General features: G+C 37.0%; 1 protein-coding gene across 4 annotated transcripts in view; it reads left to right on the forward strand.

The window, feature by feature from the left end:
* Nucleotides 1–16,160, forward strand: part of FAM151B (family with sequence similarity 151 member B) — a 40,370-nt gene extending 24,210 nt beyond the window's left edge. Inside the window, exons 6-7 of one of the 4 annotated variants that reach the window (XR_003970638.1) lie at nucleotides 5,957–6,079; nucleotides 10,932–10,992. Coding sequence is in view for 3 of the 4 variants with exons in the window: in XM_030323772.2 (XP_030179632.1) it covers nucleotides 10,932–11,091 (160 nt within the window). In the remaining variant the exon portion in view is untranslated. The other 3 variants (XM_030323788.1, XM_030323772.2, XM_030323778.1) reach the window with 3 other exon arrangements.
* Nucleotides 16,161–24,260: the final 8,100 nt, after the last annotated feature.

Here is a 24,260-nt window from a genome sequence, read left to right on the forward strand (position 1 = left end):
GTGCCGTGGGTGCAGACGAGACTGTCTGTCTCACTCCGCTGACTTCTCTGCCCCGGGGGGCTTGGCTGGGAGTTAAACTCCCGCTCAGTGTGCCCCAGTACTGGGTAAGCACCTCCCCATACGAGGTCCCGGCTGGTTTTGTCCTGTGCGGGAGTCCTTCAGGGGAGGGAACCGGTTTCTCCTGCTGCAGACTGCACCCCGATCTACCGCTGAACCCGGGTGGCTCCCCTCTTCCCCAGGTGTGCGAGCGGGGCAGCGGGCCCCAGTCCAAAGATGGGACCTGCAGTTAGAGATCCTCTAACCTGTAGTTAGAGATGGGACCCCTCTCCATCCCAGTCCAAGGTTTTTTTCCCTTGTCCAGATACAGCCCTACGCTTCCCCAGCTGCTCTTTCTCTTCCCTTTGTCTGTGGGTAGAAGGGGATCCCTCCCCTCCGTGCCTACACGGCCGTTTTATCTCCCCCAGTTCGCAATCACCCACCTATGGTCTCTCAAGTTGTCCTGATTTCTCCCCGGTAGACTCAGTCTCTCTTCTTCCCAGACTCTTCAATGAAGAGTAATTATAAGTTTATTATTAAAAGGTCTTGGTCTGTTGATTGATTTTTTACCTGAACTCACATTGTCTTTGGCCTGAATACTTGGCTATATATTTTTTTGAAAAATAAATTTATAGTTTTATTTTTCATTCATTTTTTGAAGAGTGATTTATTGTCATTAAAAAAATAGTTTTTAACCTATAGAAAAGTTGCGAAACACTTTCTACATCTCTGTTACCCAGATTCCCCAATTGTTAACTTTTTCCTGCATTTATTTATTATTTCTCTGGTTTTTTTTTTTCTATTTATATTTTTTCCTGGCATGATGCCTTGTCATCCTTAAGTACTCCTGAGTGTACTTCCTCAAGCAAAGGCAGGCTTCTATATTACTACTATGCAGCCTCCCAATCAGAAAACCAGCATTAATACAACAGTACCATGCAGTCCTCAGACCCATTCAGATTTTATCAACCATTCAAAAAAATGCTTCTTTTTTCCTTGGGGTCCAAGAAACCTTCTGAGAACATGTCTTATATTTAGTTGTCATGTCTCATCAGTCTCCTTCAGTCTGGAATAGTTCCTCAGTCTTTCCCAATCTCATATACTTGACAGTATTAAAAAATGACAGGGCTTTTATTATGAAAGATGTTCTCAACTTGGATCAGTTCGATATTTTCCTCATTTTTCTCGTGCTTGTGTTCTTAGGAGACTTAGGTACTTTCCCTGTCCCAGTTCTCAAATTGACCACTTCTTCAAGGATAACTGCTTGATTACAGTGGTGGATAGTATTTAGAAAGTGAAATCTGGGAGTTTGGTATGATCATTGCTACTCGAGTGTCATTGCTTCTAAGACATCTCAGTGGACAGAGCTAGTAAATACTTGTCTGTGTATATGTGTGATTACGGTGTGTGTGTGTGTGTGTGTGTATTTGTGTGTACAAACACACACCATGCATGCACACACACATACACAACAATATATACATCTAAAACCATTTTTTTAAGTTTATTTATTTTAATAGAGAGTGGGGATTGAGAGAGAGAGAGAGAGAATCCCAAGCAAGGTGCAGAGCCCAAGTGCAGAGCCCAATGCAGGGCTCGATCCCATCAACTGTAAGATCATGACCTGAGCCAAAATCAAAAGTCAGACACTTAACCAAGTGAGCCACCCAGGCACCCCTACATCTATAGCCATTTCTATGTGTATATATACATATATAAAATCCATGAGTTCATAATGAAATTCTAATTTCAACCCCAACCCCTTAGGGTTCTTTCTAGCAGTCTTTTCTTTGTTATAAATTTCTTATCAGATACTTAGATACCTGACTCCCACTAATTTAATCTAATAGCCATTTAAAAGAAGAGTTTAACTTATTTACATTATTTATAAAAAGACAGATATGTTGGTCTTGTTTGGTCTTGTTTCTGTCATTTTTTTTGAAGTAGCATACTTGTTACTTTGTATAGCATTGAAAACATTTCTTTCGTTTTTTGAGAGAGAGCAAATGGGGGAGGGGCAGAGAAAGAAGGAGAGAGAGAATCTTAAGCAGGTTCCACACTTAGTGTGGAGCCCCACTCAGGGTTCAATCTCACAACCATGAGATCATGATCGTGAGATCATGGCCTGGACCCAAGTCAAGAGTCTGACACTTAACTGAGCTACCCAGTCACCCCTGAAAATACTTCGCTGTAGCTGTTTCCTTTGCTTTGTATTTTAATTTTAATAATTTGTGAGGTTCATTTTTCCCTTTTGATTATTCATGACTGTAATTTCCATAAAGTATGCTTAATCTGCTTCTTTAAAGGTACCTGTTAATTTCTTCCTGTGAACAATAATAAAATTAGTGTACTTCTTTACCCCTTTCACCTCATTTTGACTGTACTCTCTTTTATTGTCAACTTTGAACTTTATAGTCAATGGTAAATTGGCTGTCTTGGCTCACAGTGCCTTTCCTTGAGGATTTTGAAAACATTGCTCCTCTGGTTTCTACTGAGTGTTGATGTGGAAAAGGGTGAAGCCAGTCTGATTTTTTTTTCCTCTTTTAAGTGTCTTGATTTGGCAGGAGTTATTGGGGGACAACTGAATGTAGAAAGTGTTGTTTTCAGTATATAGATTAAAATGTCTTTTCTGGAATAGGTCTGTGAATTATATTTTGAAATACTTGTTTTATTTGTAAACTAAGTTTTCTCTTTCAGGGATTCTAGTTATGAATATTTAGATCTCTGTTGCCTATCTTTGGCATCTATTATTTTCTCTTTAGTCTTTCTTTGCTTTTTATTTGTTTGGATTTTATTTTTCTTGATTTTATAATTTGTCTTCTATATCTCTTACAATATTTTCCACAATGCCTGTTTTTCCTCGTATATCTTCAGACTTCACTTTATTTCTATAATAGTATTAATTCTTTATTTCTTTCCTATAATCTGCCAATTAGTGTTTCATTATGTCTTCAGTACCATCTTGCAACCTCTTCCATAGCTCATATCTCTGCTTTGTGCTCTTTCTTCAAAGAAGCAGTTGCATCATTTAAAAAATGTTGGTTATGGCTTTCATCTGCCTTGATGGTTTTCTTTAAATTTTACATATATTTCAGCTATCTGATAGTTTTTTATTTTGTTACTTTTTAATTTTTTTTAAGTTTATTTATTTTGAGAGAGAGGGTGCCCATGAACAGGGGAGGGGCAGAGAGAGAGGGAGAGAGAGAATCCCAAGCAGGCTCTGTACTGTCAGTGCTGAGCCCAACATGGGACTCAAGCCAATTAACTGAGCTGAAATTAAGAGTCAGACATTTAACTGACTGAGCCACCCAGGTGCCCATATCTGACAGTTTTTTTAAAGATGATGTTTTTATTTCTCCATCTGCCATTTATTTATCCTTATTATTTTCTTATACTCTTGTACTTCTCCTTATTTTATTTTGATTACTGCAGTTTATTTTTTTACTTTTTAAAGTTTACTTATTTATTTGGGGTGGAGAGGGGCAGAGATAGAGGGAGAGAGAGAGAATCCCAAGTAGGCTCCGTGCTGTCAATGCAGAGTCCAATGTGGGGATTGAACCCAAGAATCGTGAGATCATGACCTCAGCTGAAGTTGAATGCTTAACTGACTGAGCCACCCAGATGCCCCAATTACTGCATTTTAGAGAAAGTCATTTTTTTTTTTCTGGACAGGCTACTTGCCCAAAGTGCATATTGCAGAGGAATTAGAACTATGCTTCTTATGACCAGAGAGTTTTATGTGTGAGTGTGTTTAGCCTTTAATGTTTCCCAGTGAATAGAGGTAGGCAATTGTGGTATCTCTAAGTAGAATCTTTTATCTATTGCTTACATTTAAAATTTTGAGTTTACACAGGACTAAATAGTCTGATGTGCACAACAGTGACTTTTCTGTGTTAACTCTTTCCTTGTTTCTATAACTTCTTGGGACCAAACCTACCCCAAGAAAGCCTCCATTTGTAGCTCAGGGATGCCATTCCCACTGTTGCAAAGTGTTTAGGTAGAGTCTGCCCCTCATCTAGAAGTGTCTTTGGTAGGCTTTCTCTGTAATCTACAGACATGGGCAAATTCTCTTCACTTCCTTACATACTCATCTGGCTTTAATCTCTGTTACTGTTGGAAACTTTTCACCTGTTTTATAATTTTTAGTTTCAGTTCTTTCTTAATTTCATTGAAGATGGGGTTTCTATTTTCATTCTTTTGTTCTTTTTGCTGCCCCTGGGTAATTCCTAGGAGGAAAAAGAGGCAGTGCTGACTTTAGGCTGCTATGTTCAAAAAAGAAGTTTCTACCTCCTATTTCTTTCATTACTACTACCTCAGTTTTCTCATGTTCTATGAAGTCATTTTCTTCCCTAAAATTTCTCATTTGAATATTGCACTCTGTTCAAGTCAAATTCTTATTTTTTAAGATTACTTTATTTATTTTGAGAGAGAGACAGTGACCAGGAGAGGGGCAGAGAGAGAGGGAGAGAGAATTCCAAGCTCCGTGCTGTCAGCACAGAGCCTGACTTAGGGCTGGACCTCACAAAGTGTGAGGTCATGACCTGAGCCAAATATCAAGAGTCAAACGCTCAACCCAACCATATTCAAGTCAAATTCCTAAACTCTACAATTAAGTACTCATATTTACCCCCTTCAGTTTGAAACTCCCTTGTGTTTGGCTCCATGGCATTGCACCAAATGGATTTATCTACTTCTCCGTCTAGTTAGTTCTCTTTTGTTTTGTTTGTTTTTGTTGAATTGTTTTTGCCTCTTTCTAATTTTGGAATTCTCTTAACGACATTTTTTTTTTTTTTGAGAGACAGAGAGAGAGCATGAACAGGGGAGGGGGAGAGAGAGAGAGAGAGAGAGAGAGAGAGAGAGAGAGAGATACACAGAATCCAAAGCAGGCTCCAGGAAGCCTGATGTGGGGCTTAAACCCATGAATACAAGATCATGACCTGAGCTGAAGTCAGATGCTCAACTGACTCAGCCACGCAGGTACCCCTCTTAACAACATTTCTTTCACACTCTTTTTTAAATATGAAAGGTAAAATAGCAAAGCTTAAATGGAATATATCACTAGAGAATATCTTCATAACATTGGGGATGGGAAGGGATTCTTTTTTTTGTTTAATTTTTTTATAACATTCATTTATTATTGAGAGACAGACACAGAGCGTGAGCAGGGGAGAGGCAGAGAGAGGGGGAGACACAGAATTGGAAGCAGGCTCCAGGCTCCGAGCTGTCAGCACAGAGCCCGACGCGGGGCTCGAACTCACAAACTACGAGATCATGGCCTGAGCCGAAGTCGGTCACCCAACCAACTGAGCCACCCAGACCCCAAGAAGGGATTCTTAAGATATAAAAATCACTAGCCATAAAGAATATGTTTGAGTAATTTGAATACATTAAAATTCAGAAATTGTTCCTGTCAAAAGATACCGTGAAGAGCATGAACAGATTAGGCACAGAGTTGGGAAATATTTTTGTATCTCAAAAGGGCTCTAATAGAGAATATACAAAGAAGTATATATTCTATTATTTGTATGTCACAGTTTATTTGTTTTATTATTGAATGACATTTGGATTGTTTCATGGTTTTGACTGTTACAGGGATTGCTGCTGTGAACATACACACACACCCATGCACACACACACACATCCTCGTGTACATATGCCTACATTTATAAAGGTTGTATAGGGAGGGAATATCTAGGAATAGAATTTCTAGGTCATAGAGTATTCATAGTTTCTACTTTAGTAGATAATGCTAAACCGTATTCTAAAGAAAATGGATTAACTGCAGCTACATGTTTCAACTTGGAGAAATTTCACAAACTATATTCAGTAAAAGAACTAAGACCAAAAAATATTATATACCATATGATTCCATTTACATAAAAATAACTAACAGGCAAAAATTGAACTGTACTTTTTACAGATGGATATATAGGCAGTAAATAAAGAAAAACAAGAAAATGGCTACCACCAAGGTCAAGGTTGTGAGGTCTCCAGGGGAGAGGAGAGGTTGTGATAGCACAGTGACATACAGGAACCTCCCAAGGTAGTGATGGTCATGGTATGCTCTCTTTCTTGAATTGTGTTTTGGGTACACTGGAGTTCATTTTATAATAATTTGTTAAAATTCACATTTATGGTTTTATGGGTTTTTCCTATATATTTCATAATGAAAAGGGCTTAAAAAATAAAACCTGAGAACTGATTTGAATGAACATAATTTAAGGTACCCTTAGGCAATTTGTCTTCCTATTTCACTTTAAATATAATAGAGGGAGGATTAAAAGAGGTACAGTAACTTTGTAGAGCTCTTTTTTTAATCTAAATCCGTATCTGTGTCACCATGGTGTTCAAATAAAGTAATAGATGCCATTTTAGCAAAAATATAGGGTTTTTAAAGTATTTTTCCAGTTTTATTAGAAATAATTGAAATACATCAATATATACACCATGATAGTTAGATTTACATTTATTGTGAAATGATTATCATAATAGGTTCAGCAAACCTTTATCTTTTCATATAAATACAGTAAAAAGAAAAAAAGGAAAAGGAAAAAATTCCCCTTGTGATGAGGACTCTTAGGATTTACTCTCAGGGCACCTGGGTGGCTCAGTTGATTTAGCATCCTACTCTTGATTTCATCTCAGGTCATGATCTCCCAGTTCATGGGATCAAGCCCTGCTTTGGGATCTGTGTGACAGTGTGAGCCTGCTTGGGATTCTCTCTCTCCTCTCTCTCTACTCCTCCCCCTGTTTGTGCTCTCTCTCTCTCTCTCTCTCTCTCTCTCAAAATAAAGAAATAACCTTTTTTTTTTGTAAAAAAAGGATTCACTCTCTAAACACTTTTCCTATGTAATCATACAGCAGTTTTAACTCTACTCATCATTTTGTACATTACATCCTTAGTATTTATTTATCTTATAACTGGAAGTTTATACCTCTGACCACCTTCCTCTATTACCCCTTCCCCACCCTCGACCTCTGGTAACCACAAGACTGATCTCTTTTTCTGTGAAGGTTTTGTTTTTCTTTTAGTTTCTACATATAAGTTAGATTGTACAGTACTTCTTTTCCTGTCTAACTTGCTTTACTTAGCATAATGCCTTCAAAGTCCATCCATCGTGTTGCAAATGGTAGGATTTCCCCATTTTTTTTATGGCTGAATAATACTATATTGTATATATGTATATACTACAACTTTTTTATCCCTTCATCTATTGATGGACATGATTGTTTCAATGTCTTTGTTATTGTAAATAATGCTGATATGAACATGAGGGTGCAGATATTTTTTTGAATTGATGTTTTTGAATTGATGTTTTTGTTTCCTTTGGATATGTTCCCAGAAGTGGAATTGCTGGATCATATGGTAGTTCTATTTTTATTTTTTTGAGGGTCCTCCATACTATTTTTCATAGTGGCTGCACCAATTTATAATCCTACCAATAGTGCACAAGGGTTCCCTTTTCTTAACATCCATGCCAGCATTTGTTATCTTGCGCCTTGTTGATGATGGCCATACTAACATGTATGAGGTGATATCTCATTGTGGTTTAGATTTACATTTCCATAATGACTAGTGATGTTAAGTATCTTTTCATTACCTGTTGGCCTTTCATATATCTTCTTTGGAAAAATGTCTTTCCCCATTTTTAAATTGGGCTATTTGATGGTTTTTTTTTGCTATAATTTATCGCTGTTAGTTTTTTTTGCTGTTAGTTCTTTATGTATTTTGGATATTAACTCCTTACCTAATATACGGTTTGCAAATATTTTTTCCCATTCCCTAAGTTGTTTTTTCAATTTGTTGCTGTGAGGAAACCTTTTTAGTTTGATTTAATCCCACCTGTTTATTTTTTATTTTGTTGCTTGTAATTCAGGTGTCATATCCAAACAATCATTACCAAGACCTATGTCAGGGAGCTTTTTTCCTATGTTTTCTTGTAGGAGTTTTATGGTTTCAGGTCTTATTTTTAAGTCTTTAACCCATTTCAAGTTAATTTTCGTGACTGGTTTAAGATATAGGTTCAATTTCATTCTTTTCCGTGTGATTATCCAATTATCCTAGTACCATATATTGAAGAGACTTTTTTTCCTCCTTTGAATATCCTTGGCTTCCTTGTCAAATACTAGTTGGCAGTTTATACTTGGGTTTATTTTTTGGCTCTTGATTCTGTTCGCTTTGTCTATTTGTCTGTTTTTATGCCAATACCACACTGTTTTGATGACTATTGCTATATAGTATAACTTGAAATCAGGAAGTATAATGCCTCCTGCTTTATTCTTCTTTTTCCAGATTTCTTTGGCTATTCAGGGTCTTTCATGGTTCCATATAAATTTTAGGAGATTTTTTTCTACTTCTGTAAAAAATGCCATTGGAATCTTGATACAGATTGCATTGAATCTTTTGGTGGGATTAACATCTTAATAATATTAATTCTTCCACTATGTGAAGACAGGATACCTTTACTTTTCTTTGTGTCTTCTTTGATTTCTTTCATCCATGTCTTACAGTTTTCAGCATAAAAATTTTTCATTTCCTGGTTAAATCTATTCCTATGTCTTTTATTGTTTTTGATGCTGTTGTAAATGACATCAATTTCTTTATTTCTTTTTCAGAAATTTCACTGTTATAGAAATGCTACTGATTTTTTTTGTATGTTAATTTTGTATCCTGCAACTTTACTGAAATCATTGATTACATCTAACAGATTTCTGGTTGAGTCTTTATACCAAATCTATGTATAAAAGTATGTCATCTGCAAACAGAGACAATTTTACTTCTTTCTTTCTAATTCTTATAGCTTTTACTTCTTTTTCTTGCCTGATTGCTGTAGCTAGGACTTCCAGTACTGTGTTGAATAGGAGTGGTGAGAGTGAGCATCCTAGTCTTGTTCCTGATCTTAGAGGAAAAGTTTTCATCCTGTCACCATTGAGTATGGTGTTAGCTGTGGACTTGTCATATATGGCCTTTATTATGTTGAGATATGTTCCTTCTGAGCCTAATTTACTGAGTTTTTATCATGAATGGGTGGTGAATGTTGTCAAATGCTTTTTTGTACTTACTGAAATGATCATATGATTCTTTTCTTTCATTCTATTAAATGTGACATGTAACATTGATTGATTTGTGTGTGTTGAACTATCTTTGCATCACAGAGATAAATCCCACTTGATCATGGTGTATGATCTTTTATTGTGCTGCAGAATTCAATTTGGTAGTGTTTTACTGGGAATTTTTACATCTGTATTCGTCAGGGATATTGGTTTATAGATTTCCTTTTTAGTAGTGTTCTTTTCTAGTTTTGGTGTCAGGATAATGCTGATCTTGTCAATTAAATTTAGAATTGTTTCCTTCTCTTCAGTTATTTGGAAAAGTTGGAGAAGAATTGGTTTTAATTCTTTAAATGTTTAGAAAATTCACCAGTGAAGCCACCTGGTCCTGGGCTTTTCTTCATTAGGAAGTTTTTAATTACTGATTCAATTTCTTTACTAGTAATTGATCTATCCGTATTTTTAATTTCTTTCTGATTCAGTCTTGGTAAGTCATAAGAAATACAGTTTGTAAAGTAATTCCTATTTGTGTGTGTGTGTGTGTGTGTGTGTGTGTGTGTGTGTGTGTGTATCCTCGCTTGTAGTTTAAAATTTCTTTTTGGTTTGCCACATAATGCTGCTATGGAATGAAATTCAAAATACTTTTCTCTGTTACATTTCCAGAATGATGTCACCATCCTTAAGGACAGGAATATGTCAACATAGCAAGAACATATACCTTGGTTAGATTATTTCTTATTAATAGTAGAAGAGGTGCTTTGGAGATTTCTTCCTGGATTCTGACATGTTTATGGGGAAAACAAATGTGAAGCTACTTACCAGCTTTGCATTTTCTCATTCTCTGATGCATTAGGAGTATTGTGGATTTTTTAAGAGTTTTTTTTAAGTTTATTTATTTTGAGAGAGAAAGAGAGTGAGAGAGAGCCTGTGCAAGGGAGGTGCAGAAGGAGAGAGAGAGAGAGAGAGAGAGAGAGAGAGAGAGAGAGAATCCCAAGCAGGCTCCATGCTGCTAGCACAGAGCCTGATGCGCGGCTTGATTCCATCAACTGTGAGATCATGACCTGAGCCAAAATCAAGAGTTGGATGCTTAACCAACTCAGCCACTCAGGTGCACTGTGACAAGAGTACTTTAATAGAAGTAATGTTTACTGAAAGAATATACAATTTAAGTAACATTAAAATTCTGAATATATTCTTCACATCCATAATAAATCTGCGTATGTTATTATTGTTTTTTTAACTCCAGAAATGGATCTGAATTTATTCTGTTTGGCATCCTTAGTGACATCTCTTGGCATTCTTATATCTCATGTAACCCACCCCCCCACCACCCGCCACCGACCAGAAGGGAGAGCAGGGCCATTTATAAGTGAATATGAATGTTGGTAATATCAGTGACATTTACATCTCTTCATAATCTCTTGCAGTCATGCTTTTGACTCTACCCAGCCTGCTGAAAAAAAAACCAAGTTAGATGTGTAGCTTTTGTGTAGGGAACAGATTCCTTGATCAGCAATACAATCTCTTTAGTTTTTTTGTCCAAAATTTGGCCCATTTTCAGTGTTACCAGTCTGGGTTTCCAAAGCCATTTAACATTCCTGTAACTCAGATATAGCAGTTACCTAATTTAGCTGACAGCAATGTGAATTTTTTTTTCTCTCTAGTCCTTTTGATGTTGATGAAACAGAAACTATATGTTCTAGCACTGCTAATTAATTTTTTTGTCTGTGTGAATTTGGGTTAAAGATAAATGAGAGTAACTATTTTTAGGCTTATTGGAATTCCTCATCACTGTTTCTTATCTTTTACTTTTCACTGTATAATTCTGTTTTATTTTAATGCAGGTACAGCCTGACTATTTGGACTGGGAAAAATGATAACTATTCCATTGAAGATTTGCTTTGCATTAGAGACCATTTTGACAAAAAACAAGTTTTCTATGACATCTTGGAACCACAAAACCATGAATTTAAACAAGCCATTGGAGTCAAAGTTAATCTCTAAGAAGATTCTTCTAAGTTATTTCATGTTTTGGTTTCATAATCCCCTGCTTTGGTCTGAACTAATTACCACATAAATTATGATGATTGATTTATTCTCCACATCATCTAATCAAAGAACACTTAGTGCTTACTTTATTAGGCATATATCCTTATGATACTGTACTTACTTAAAAGATTTGAAAAGAGGAGGGGTGCCTGGGTGGCTCAGTCAGTTAAGTGTCCAACTTTGGCTTGGGTCATGATCTCACAGCTCATGGGCTCAAGCCCCATGTCCAGCTCATGGGTTCAAGCCCCATGTCAGGCTCTATGCTGACAGCTCAGAGCCTGGAGCCTGCTTCTGTCGCTCTCTGCCTCTACCCCACTCATGCTGTGTCTTTCTCTCAAATATAAATAAACATTAAAATTTTTTTAAAAAGATTTGGAAATAAGATATTTCAGTGGGCCTGTTCTAATAATAATTTAGGAAGATTATGCTTTAAAAACCTTTATAAAAATATGATTTTGATATACTAAAGGTAATTGAAAGAATTTACATGTTATAGCTTGGATATAAATCACATTTTGTTGCCACTTGTATTACAGAGATTCAACAAAACTCTGGCACCCTCTTTCTTTTTTCCCGGAGAACTGGTTATTTCAGAAATTACAGAAGAGTAAGAGGGCTTTAAAAATGTTCTAACTTTCACACAGGTGAGCACCTTTCTCATGACAGAATAAAATCCACTTACTGAAAACAATATAGATTAAATTAGATGGATCTAACATTTCCATATTGTTGGGAGCATGCTGGCAACTGTGTATGTATTTTGTATTCTTTATTTCCATCATAATATTTTATCTATAGTGAGTACAATACTACTGGAGAGCATAATTTTTTTTTTTATTTAGCCACATGGTTTCTTTTTTTTTTATGATACAATTTATTGTCAAATTGGCTTACATACAACACCCAGTGTTCATCCCAACAAGTGCCCTCCTCAATGCCCATCACCCATTTTCCAATCTCCCCCATCCCCATCCACCCTCAGTTTGGTCTCTGTATTTAAGAGTCTCTTATGGTTTGCCTTCCTCCCTCTCTGTTTGTAACTATTTTTTCCCCTTTCCCTCCCCCATGGTCTTCTGTTAAGCTTCTCAAGATCCACATATGAGTGAAAAGATATGGTATCTGTCTTTCTCTGCCTGGCTTATTTCACTTAACATAATACCCTCCAGTTCCATCCACATTGCTGCAAATGACCAGATTTCATTCTTCCTCATTGCCAAGTAGTATTCCATTGTATATATAAACCACATCTTCTTTATCCATTCATCAGTTGATGGCCATTTAGGCTCTTTCCATAATTTGGCTATTGGTGAGTGTGCTGCTATAAACATTGGGGTACAAGTACCCCTATGCATCAGCACTCCTGTATCCCTTGGGTAAATCCCTAGCACTGCTATTGCTGGGTCATAGGGTAGTTCTATTTTTAATTTTTTGAGGAACCTTCACACTATCTTCCAGAGCAGCTTGAAGAGTAGAATTTTAATCCTAGTGACACATCATTTGATTTTCATTTCTCACCAGCACCACCTTAGTTCAGGCTCTTATTTTACTGTTAGAACTTCAGAAACTTGTTCTTCATGTCTTCATTGTTCACACTCTACTCAGAGATGCTCTGAGTATTTCTGCTGAAGAATGCTTTTATAAGTGCCTCTTGCAAATTAGAAACCTCCAGGGGCCTCTTACATGCAACTTTATTGAATTTTACTCTTAAAGACCATCCACAATGTAACCTACTCTAAAAGTCAATTCAGTGACCTTCAGTGCTTCATTTCAAAAATGCCTGCAACATCAATGGTCTCCAGACCTTCCTTTAACAGTTAATTTTAACTATTTAATATTGTTCACTAATTATGTCATACATGTTAGTTATATTTCTTCAGCTAGGTTATAAAGCCCTTCATGGTAAGGGTGCATTCTTAACTGTCCTTTATAGTATGTGGCTTAGTCTTGAGCAAGGTATTCAGAAAAATATGTACTTCTTTCATTTATTAAAAAGAAACTTACTAATGAATGTCCTAAGATATGTAATTTGCCTTGGTTTATCAGCCATTTTCTCCCAGAAGATAAAGTGGTATATAGTGAAAATATAATTTTGAATTCAGATAGACTTCCCTTACAGCCCCATCTCTGTCCCTTACTAGCTATAGATTTTTGGAAATATTTAACCTCATTGAATCTTGATTTCCTTATCTATAAAATGGAGGGAAAATGAGGATTTTCTTGTAGTTGTTATGAAGATTGAGATTCATGTAATAGAGGATCTAGCTCAATGCTCAACGCATAGTAAGTACTCAACAGACAAGGTTAGTTCCCTTCTTTTAGACTTGTCATATGATCATATCCATTGTAGATAAATACAGTGAGGAGTATAACATGAAACATTGTAGACATAGAAGTATTTAAAGAAGACAATTATATTTCCACTTTAAATTTTAGCTCCAACTAAATACAGTCCTATTTGTCAAATAATACCTAAAACTTCACTTTCTATGGTTGTTTGCCAAAAACAAAAGATAAAATTTTATAATTACAAAATTTTAACAATTGGAATGAAGAATAATTTAAAATTATAATAAAAAGTAAAGCTTAGTTTACAAATTTTCTAAATGAACTGCATTTCAATGAGGTTTTAAATAAAATTTCATTTGTCCAGAAGATTATTTTTGCTACTTGATTATTTGACCCTTGATAATAGTTTTAAAAATATTAATCTTAAGGCAAAATTCTTTTATTTTGAGAACTTTTTTCAACTTTTTTTTTTTGGGGGGGGGGGACAGAGGGAGACAGAGCATGAACGGGGGAGGGGCAGAGAGAGAGGGAGACACAGAATCGGAAACAGGCTCCAGGCTCTGAGCCATTAGCCCAGAGCCCGACGCGGGGCTCGAACTCACGGACCGCAAGATCGTGACCTGGCTGAGGTCGGACGCTTAACCGACTGCACCACCCAGGCGCCCCATATTTTGAGAACTTTATCAGCTGAGTATCACTTAGATTAAGATTTAAAGCTGTATTTACTATCAGCAATAGCCAAAGTATGGAAAGAGCCCAAATATCCATTGATAGATGAATGGATAAAGAAGATGTGGTTTATATACACAATGGAGTATTATTTGGCAATCAAAAAGAATGAAATCTTGCCATTTGCAACTACGTGGATGGAACTGGAAGGTATTATGCTAAGTAAAATTAGTCAGTCAGAGAAAGACAAAAATCATATGACTTCACTCATATGAGGACTCTAAGAGACAAAACAGATGAATATAAGGGAAGGGAAACAATAATATAAAAACAGGGAGGGGGACAAAACAGAAGAGACCCATAAATATGGAGAACAAACTGAGGGTTACTGGAGGGGTTGTGGGAGGGGGGATGGGTTAAATGGGTAAGGGCACTAAGGAATCTACTCCTGAAATCGTTGCACTATATGCTAATTTGGATATAAATTTAAAAAAAATAAAATAAAAAGAAGTTTTGAAAAGACAAACAAAACAAAACAAAGAATTCATCAGTTGCCTTATAGAGTCAAGGTACAAATTCTAATTCATCTCTATATCCTAATTTTAAAAAATGGAAATTTTATAAATGATACTTTTAATGATATAATAAAAAATGTTGAAAGACTAAAAAAAAAAGATTTAGAGCTGTATTTTAAATTGTTTTTGGGAACAAAAATATGTAAGGGAATTATAAAATGTATGCTGTTGAAAATAAATTATTAGTGGATATTCACATGGAAAAAAAATAACTTTGATCCCTACTTCATACCATACACAAATAATAATTTGACTTGAATCTTAGGTCCAAATGTGAAAACTAAAATTAAGGATTTAGAAGAGAATGAAGGAGAATGTTTTCGTGACTTTGGAGTAGGCAACAATTTCTTTTTTTAATTACAGCTTTGTAGAGGTATAATTGACATATAAAATTGTCAGATGTTTCCAATTTTTTTCCTATTTCCCCTACATCCAAGGCAATGATGTCTCATAACACAACACTAATCATAAAAGAAAAAATTGATTGGGGTGCCTGGGTGACTTATTTTGTTGAGTGTCTGACTTCAGCTCAAGTCGTGATCTCAGGGTTCCTGAGTTAGAGCCCTGAATGGACCTCGTTACCATCAGCACAGGGCCTGCTGCGGGTCCTCTGTCTCCCTCTTTCTTCTCCCCTCCCCTGCTCAATGTCTCTCTGAAAAATAAATAAAACATTAAAAAAAAGAAAAAAATGGGTTAATAGGCTTTATCAAAATTTAACACTTCTCGTTAAAAGACTCCATTAATACCTATCTGACAAAGGTCTCATACTCAGAATCTTTGGAGAACTCCTATAAACTAATTCTTAAAAAGAAGCTAAACAACTCAATTAAAAATGGGCAAAAGAACAGACACTTCATAACTTAGTTAATAAACAATAATTATAGGGGCACCTGGGTGGCTCATTGGGTAAGCGGCCGACTTCGGCTCAGGTGATGATCTCGCAGTCCGTGAGTTCTAGCACTGCGTCGGGCTCTGTGCTGACAGCTCAGAGCCTGGAGCCTGCTTCAGATTCTGTGTCTCCCTCTCTCTGACCCTGCCCTGTTCATGCTCTGTCTCTCCCTGTCTCAAAAATAAGTAAACATTAAAAATAAATAAATAAATAATTATAAAAAGGCCTTAATGTAGGAGAATGCAATACAATGCTATATGAACAGTGAGACTCTACATTTATCAATATGGAAAGATGTTATCTTGCAGGCTGCAGAACAGATGTTTGGTATCCTATTTATGTAAAGTTATATGACATTATATGCATTTGTATACATAGGAAAATATTTGGGAAGTATAACTTATTTTTCCCCTCCAGGTTCTCAAGTCTAATGTTTGGTGTTGAGAACTCATGGCATCCAAGGGCTATTTCCCAAGTTTGGCAGAGCAATCCTGGTCCTAGAAGAGACTTTGGTACGAGATCCAATTGTTCAAAAAAAATCAGAGCTTTGAAAAGTACGGTTGAGGGGCGCCTGGATGGCTTAGTCAGTTAAGCATCCAACTTTGGTTCAGGTCATGATCTCATGGTTCGTGAGTTGAAGCCCCACATTGGGCTCCATGCTGACAGCTCAGAGCCTGGAGCCTGCTTTGGATTCTGTATTTCCCTCTCTCTCTGCCTACCCCTGCTCACACTCTGTCTTTCTCTCTCTCAAAAATAAACATTAAAAAAAAAAAAAAGTATGGTTGATATGGCCCTGTAAAAGTGATGTCATTACTAATTAGTCAGATATATACTCATTTACCAAGTGGGAAATTGTTAAATATTATTCACAACAGATTGCTTACTTGCTTGTTTGTTGGAGTTAAAATCTTGGGGTTTTTCCTTGTAATTATAAAAATTAAGTACCTAGTGAATATATAGAAAAATGCCCTAGCTCTCATCTTGAAATTTAAGGTATGAGCCTGCCTAGTAAGAGCCTACAATCTGCTTATAATAATAAATCTGTGAATCAATGCAAGGAAAAGTTCACTGATAGAAAGATGAAGATAGTAGCACTGAAGAACTTTTTATCTAGAAAATGGGAGTATAATGAATAAATGAAACCAAGACCACCTGATAACCAGGTCTTGGAAGAAGCCGGGCAGGATCTAGGAGTTCTTGGGACCTCAGCAGCAGGAGCTCAGGGTCTTTGTTCTAGTGTCCAGTGTACCACACCAGTGTCATTCTTTTACTTGTGACTGTGATTGCTTCTCTCCCTTCTTTGTATCTAACATCCTTTGGGCAGGGACCTCGATTTGTCCAGTCACTTGTGTCTTCAGGGCTTAATAGGAATACTGAGAGGAAGGAAGAGGCAGGCATTTAACTGATGTCTGATGGACTGAAGCTGTGCAAATAATTCAGAAATGATTTCTGCCTCAAGGATCTTAAAATCTAGGAAGAGAGATCTGTAGACAATAAGTTGGATATTTGCTGTAACTCCTGTGATGGAACTATACACCAGGTTGTGGCAACAGCATTTTGTTCTAATTGGGAGAAAACACTTAAAGGTGTGTCTTGAATGAGTAAGATTCACTAGGTAGAGTAAGAGAGGGAAGGGTCTTTCAGACAGAGGCACACGCGCAGAGGCACTCTAAGTGAGGGAAGAGACTTATCTGACCTGTTCAAAAAGTTTATAAAGACACCATACTATGAGGCTGGGCACTGAGGCAGGGGCCAGATTCATTTTCTGAGCCAAGGAGCTGGCTCCTTTTCTCTTAGGCCATAGGAATCATTCATTGCACCATTTTAAGTAGGGGAGCTTTAATACCGGTTTTGAGTGTTAGAAAGGTGTTTATAAGATATGGAATTCTTGAAGTTAAGGGAGATGAAGCCCTGAATTAAGGTGGTAGCAAAAGCAGATGGAAATGCTCAAGAAACAGAGGAAAAAGGTGACAAAGGGAGAACTTGTAAGAGTTTTTAAGCTCGTTGAATGGAGAGTATGGGAGAGAGGGAAGAATCTAGCGAATCTATATTTTAATTAAAAAATTTTTTTAATGTTTATTTTTGAGAGAGAGAGACAGAGTGTGAGCAGGGGAGGGGCATAGAGGGAGAGGGAGACACAGAACCCGAAGCAGGCTCCACGCTCTGAGCTGTCAGCTCAGAACCCCACTCAGGGCTTGAATCCGTGAACCATAAGATCATGACCTGAGCCGAAGTTGGATGCTTAACTGACTGAGCCACTCAGGCACACTGTGAATATATTGTTTGCTAGGTAACAGAAGGTCAAATGGTGCTACTAACCCAAACAAGATAGGACAGAGGCCACGTGTAACTATACTTTTCAGTTATTTGTTGATATTGCTCTTTTATACCAACTTGGAAAGAACGCTTGAAAACCCCATCTGCCTGTCCCTTAACTCACTCACCTCCTACTCTAACTTTAGAAAGGGTGCTCTTTTTTTTTTTTAACTGGACCAGTTTCTTAAAGACTCTCTAAGTAATTGCTACTTTACTACATATTTTAATTATTACATAATTTTCAATAATATAACTATTTCCACAGTCCCACCATCAGTGAAGAGAGAAAACAGGGCTTGAAAGGGGCCCACTCAGCCTCCTGCCCTGTAGGGAGGTTCTTGTTTCTATGCTTCTGCCTAAGAAACGAATCAGTCTGACTAAATCTGGTGGCTGAACTCTTCTGGGCTTGCTTGCCACTACAGAATGTTCATTAAGGCTGGTCATTGCTTTTTTCTTTATGTTTTCCTTGGGATGAAGGAATGTAATAAGAGCTTGAAAATCTTAACCGAAATATTGACTGTGAGAGTCTTTTGCTACTTTGTGAATTCAAGAGATGATCAAAAACTCTGGATTAAAGTAGAGAGCCATGACCTCTTCACAGAGCCTGTTGAGCTCAGCCCCTAAACCAAGGTTTTTTAAGGAGTCTTTCATGACTTCCCCAGGCAGACCTGTGGGCTTTCTCCTGAGGTACCTTCTCTGCTGGATTATAATTATTTTACAGGTTTGTGTTTTGTTCTCAGCTGTGTTGTTTTAGAGGAAGAAACTATTCATTTTTATATGATGTCTGGTCAGAATAGGCCCCTAACAAATGGGATGGATGGATGGATGGACGGGTAACACAAAACCTCAGTAATTTTCTTAGACCGGTTATTCTTACAGTGTGGCGCACAAACCCCTCAGTGCCCCTGAGACCCTTTCAGGAGATTCATGAGGTCAAAACCATTTGTGAAATTGTTATTATTTCACACACAAAAAACAAGATTTCCCTGTTTCGTGTAAATACGATGATGTTGGAAAAACAATGGTGGGTGAAACTGTTGATGTCTTAGTATAAATCAAGTTCATAGCATCAGTTAGCAATCATATTCTCCACTGCCACACACTCACATTAGAAAGGAAAAAAAAAAAGACTTAGAAGTATCATCAATGATTCAGCAAAAATTATTATTGAACATTTATTAACATCTTGCCTCTTTAATGTAGTCTGTGTGACAAAATGGGAGGTAAACACAGAATAGTTCTGCTGTATACTGAAATTCAGTGGTTGTCCTAAAGAAAAGCCCATGTTGCAAACAGAGCTAGTCATTTTTTTTCATGGGAAAAATATTTCCTGGAAAGAACAACTGACAGACTAATTATTCAGTCTTGGGTATTTGGCAAATATTTTCTCAAAAATGAACAAAGCAAGTTTGTCACTTCGAGGAAAAAAACTGACAGTATCTGTTGCCAGTTACAAAACCTGAGCTTTTACATGAAAAATTAGAATTTGAATAAACTTGAATCCATCATTGTGAACTTGACAATTCCCAATGCTTAAAGACTTTTTTTCTGATATCAGTGGCAATATTAATAAATGTTATTTTTAATGTAATTTAATATAACATAATGTATTGTAATAAAATGTGTCAATATTTGGAAGATCTGAATAACTCAAAGATTCATTATTTTCCAAATGACTAGTCCATGATATTATAAAACCTTGCATGAGTAAGGAATCCATTCAAATTGCAAGATAGTACAGTGAATATAGTGTAATAGAATATGAAAATTCATTGATGTAGTTTCAGATTCCACATTATAGCTAAACTTTTGAGAAACTACCACTTACCCAAGTTTAAGTATAGTATCAAAGAAGACTATCCACAATTATCTGAAAAGCCCATTATTTCTTCCTTTTACAATTATACATTTGTGTGAAGCCATATTTTCTTCATATGTTTCAACTAAAACAACGTATTATAACAGATTGAATGCAGAAACAGGACAATCCAGCTGTTTTCTATTAAGCCAAGGATTAAAGGGATTTGTGAAACCATAAAACAATACCACTCTTTTCACTAAGTATATTTTAGAAAATATAGTTATTTATTCTAACATGAATGGGTTTGTTGTTATTTTAAAAGAATTAGCATTTTTAAAGTTTTCCAGGTTTTTAAAAAATGTTTATTTTATTTTGAGAGAGAGAATGCATGAGCTGGGGAGGGGCAGAGAGAGAGAGGAGAGAGAGACTCCTAAGCAGGCTCTGTTTTGTGATCACAGAGCCCAACGTGGGACTCAGTCTCAGAAACTGCCAGATCATGACCTGAGCCAAAATCAAGAGTTGGATGCTCAACTGACCAAGCCACCCAGGCGTCCCAAATTCTCCATATTAATAGGACTCAAAGTTGCAGGTACAGAATAGCAATTTTTTGTTTTGAAATTGGTAAGAAGAACCTTTGGAAAGTGTTTTTGCCTGACAATCAAAATTTAAATTTCTGCCACTATAACCAATACTTATTGAATATGAAAATAAAACTAAGAAGTCATGTATGTGATTGAAGTCTAAAAATGTAAGTTCAATCATTAATTTCAACTTTTCCCACTGAATCTAGAATTGTTAATACATAGACTGTCTCAATCTTTAAAAAGAGTTTAAAGATTTTTCATTAAAATGAATCTCATTAAATCTCTGATAAACATCCATCCTCTGCCTGTTTCCAAAAAAATGTGGTTCATATCTTCCTTGGACAGAGTTTTCCGTAGATAAACTGCTCTAGGAACTAAAGCGTTAATATATTTCTGTGACTTGAATTTTCTGGTGCCAGTTTATCTTAATTTGGAGGATTCTGGACTAAGTGTTTCAGTCCCTTCCGTATTTAAGATCAGCTATTTAATCTCAATTGAGTCTTTTATCTTCTGGCTAAATGATATCAATTCTTTCACCTCTTTTAATGTTTTTTTCCTAGATTTTTTATTATCTTTATCTTCTTACATATATATTGTATGATGTGCTATCTAGAATTAAAAAACTATTTCAGATTTGCTCTACCAGTAGTAAGATTCACTAGTAGAAACTGGTTAATCTTTTAACAATATAGTCTTAGCTTTGTTAGGAGTCCTGACAAACTTGTTAACTTAGTATCTAACTAAAACTGTTAGAGTTTTTCCATGTAAATTATTGATTTTCTAATCTTAAGCAATTGATTTTTAAAAACTAAATGTAGCCTACTCATGATCCTTATACTTTGATCCAATGTTTCAGCTAATTGAAATTCTTTTAAATTGTTTTTGTTGTGATTTGTTGTGTTAGCTACTCTTGCCAGATTTTCCTCTCCTGGCCTTCCCTTTAAGAAGTGTAGACATTCAGGGGGGCCTGGCTGGCTTAGTCAGGGGTTGGGGGGATAGTGTGTGTCTCTTGATCTCGGGGTCATGAGTTTGAGCCCCACAATGGGTGTAGAGATTACTTAAATAAATAAATAAACTTAAAAAAAAAAAAAAAGAATTGTAGACATTCAAAGAAGGTATACAAGGAGATAGGTTGTCACCATGGGAAGGCCAATGGGCAGCTCCAGTAAATTTAGTGGATTTACTATCGTCCAGATCTGGTCCTCTTACCTTGGAGACTTAGAAATGACTTAGAGGGGCACCTGGGTGGCGCAGTCGGTTAAGCGTCCGACTTCAGCCAGGTCACGATCTCGCGGTCCGTGAGTTCGAGCCCCGCGTCAGGCTCTGGGCTGATGGCTCGGAGCCTGGAGCCTGGAGCCTGTTTCCGATTCTGTGTCTCCCTCTCTCTCTGCCCCTCCCCCGTTCATGCTCTGTCTCTCTCTGTCCCAAAAATAAATAAAAACATTGAAAAAAAAAAAAAAAGAAATGACTTAGAAATGTGACTTAGAGCTAAGGAATATTGGCACTAAACAAGGCTATATAAACTTAACCATTATTTTATTTAGAATCGTGACTTCCAAGAAGACTGTGCCTTCTTGTTTTAAAATGTAGGTTTTATTACTATTCACATATGTTGAAGCCAAGAGATCAGGAGACAGTTGTATTGAAAAATGTAGTTTGTTACTTAAAATTCCCAAGAGGAGGCAAGCGTTCTACATCACATAGGGCCAATGTGGGAAAGTACCAGGGTCTGCCTGGAGGCAGAGTAGTAAGGGGAAAACTTGGGAAAGACCCTTCATTATGGTTTCTGTAAGAATGAATGAGGCAGGGTAAGCAGGCTTAGGATTGGCTAGTTTGAATAATTTTGGTGGTTTCTGAGGTGTAGGAGCTGTCTCTGGTTGTTTGGTACCTGATCCTGGCTTGATTAGGGCAGGCGGGTAGTTGCCTTGAGTGAGAGAGCCCTGTGAGAGGCTGATAAAGGAGTTATTTGGAGTATATGGGTTCTGGATTGGTTGGTTTGCATACATAATTGCATTGTGTATGCATTGCATACATAATGCATACATTGGTTGGTTTGCCACATTCTGTGGCAAGTTATTTTCTATCTCTAGGAATTAGCTAACCTTGGGAGGGGCAGTCCATCCACTGTCAACAAGGCCCTAAGATATCAAAGCATCAGAAAATAAACAAAATTAAAAAACATGATTAATACAATTGTCATCATCCTGACAAGTTAATTTCTTCCTTTATTTAAAAAAATGTGTATTTATTTATTTTGAGAGAGAGAGTGTGTGCATGTATGCAAGCAGGGGAGGGGCAGAGAGGGAGAGAGAGAGTCCCAACCAGGCTCTACACTGTCAGCACAGTGCCCTACTTGGGGCTCCATCTCACAAACCATAAGATCATGACTTGAGCCAAAATCAAGAGTCAGACGTTTATTTTTTTTTTTTCAAAAAAAATTTTTTTTAACGTTTATTTATTTTGGAGCCAGAGAGAGACAGAGCATGAACGGGGGAGGGTCAGAGAGAGGGGGAGACACAGAATCCAAAACAGGCTCCAGGCTCTGAGCTGTCAGCACAGAGCCCGACGCGGGGCTCGAACTCACGGACCGCGAGATCGTGACCTGAGCCAAAGTCAGCCGCTTAACCGACTGAGCCACCCAAGCGCCCCATGAGTCAAACGCTTAACTGAGCCATCCAGGTGCCCCATTTTTTTTGCCATTCTTCCCTTTAAACAAGCTACATGGGAATCAAATTATTATAAGGTTACATAGTGAATATTTTAAAAAAAATTTTTTTTCAACGTTTATTTATTTTTTTTTGGGACAGGGAGAGACAGAGCATGAACAGGGGAGGGGCAGAGAGAGAGGGAGACACAGAATCGGAAACAGGCTCCAGGCTCCAGGCTCTGAGCCATCAGCCCGGAGCCTGACGCGGGGCTCGAACTCACGGACCGCGAGATCGTGACCTGGCTGAAGTCGGACGCTTAACCGACTGCGCCACCCAGGCGCCCCAACATAGTGAATATTTAAGCGGAACAAGGGTAGTTTTATCATTTGAGATTTTAAATGGCTCAGGTACTGGATAACTGATGCGTACATCTCCACCAAAGAATATGCCAGGCAGGTGTTCACCACCTTGCCTGGACACTGCTTGGATAGGACACTGTCCCCACTTGTCTCTGTAACTAGGACTGCCCTATGTTCTCCCCAAAATTATCTTTGCTGTGAATAAGTATTAGCTGTACTCTTTGGAAATCCTAGCCACAAGTAACTAAGAATGGTACCTGTAAAACTAATGAAGTGTCATCATACCTTGAAATTAAAGTTAAATTATACTTCTACGTTAAGTTAAAATATAGCACATGTATACATATCTGATTCCTGTTGAAAACATCTGTGACTTACCATTGGGATCCCAGTGATATAGTCCACTTAATAGAGTGAAAAGTCCCATAGGATGGTTTTGCATACTAACTCAAGCAACCTTAGCCCCTAACATGTTTTTAGGATTGATGGAAGACTAAGAGCTCTTCTAAATATAGCCTTCAACAGGGGCACCTGGGTGGCTCAATCAGTTAAGTGTCTGACTTTGGCTGAGATCATGATCTCGCCATTCATGGGTTCCACCCAGCTTGGGGCTCTGTGCTGACAGCTCAGAACCTGGAGCCTGCTTTGGACTCTGTGTCTCCCTCTCTCCCTGTCCTTCTCCTGCTCATGCTCTGTCTGTCTCTCTCTCAAAAACAAATAAACATTAAAAAAGTAAAATAAATATGACCTTCAACAAACTTTAATCCTATTAAATATTTTTTGCACATTGGGATGTGAATTGCATCAGAAGTTATTGTTTCTTAGTTTTCTATTTACTCAAAGTAACATGTGGCACAGTTTCTCCTGAGATTATGTTGAAATATTTATCATTAGTATTTGAAATAAATAAAAAGCAATGATAATCAAAATAACATTTAAAATCTTTATTGATACCATTTTGTTTATGAACTACTCTATTTACATATTTTTCCAGACT

This window comes from Lynx canadensis, chromosome A1, assembly GCF_007474595.2.
Source record: "Lynx canadensis isolate LIC74 chromosome A1, mLynCan4.pri.v2, whole genome shotgun sequence".
Classification (NCBI taxonomy): domain Eukaryota; kingdom Metazoa; phylum Chordata; class Mammalia; order Carnivora; family Felidae; genus Lynx; species Lynx canadensis.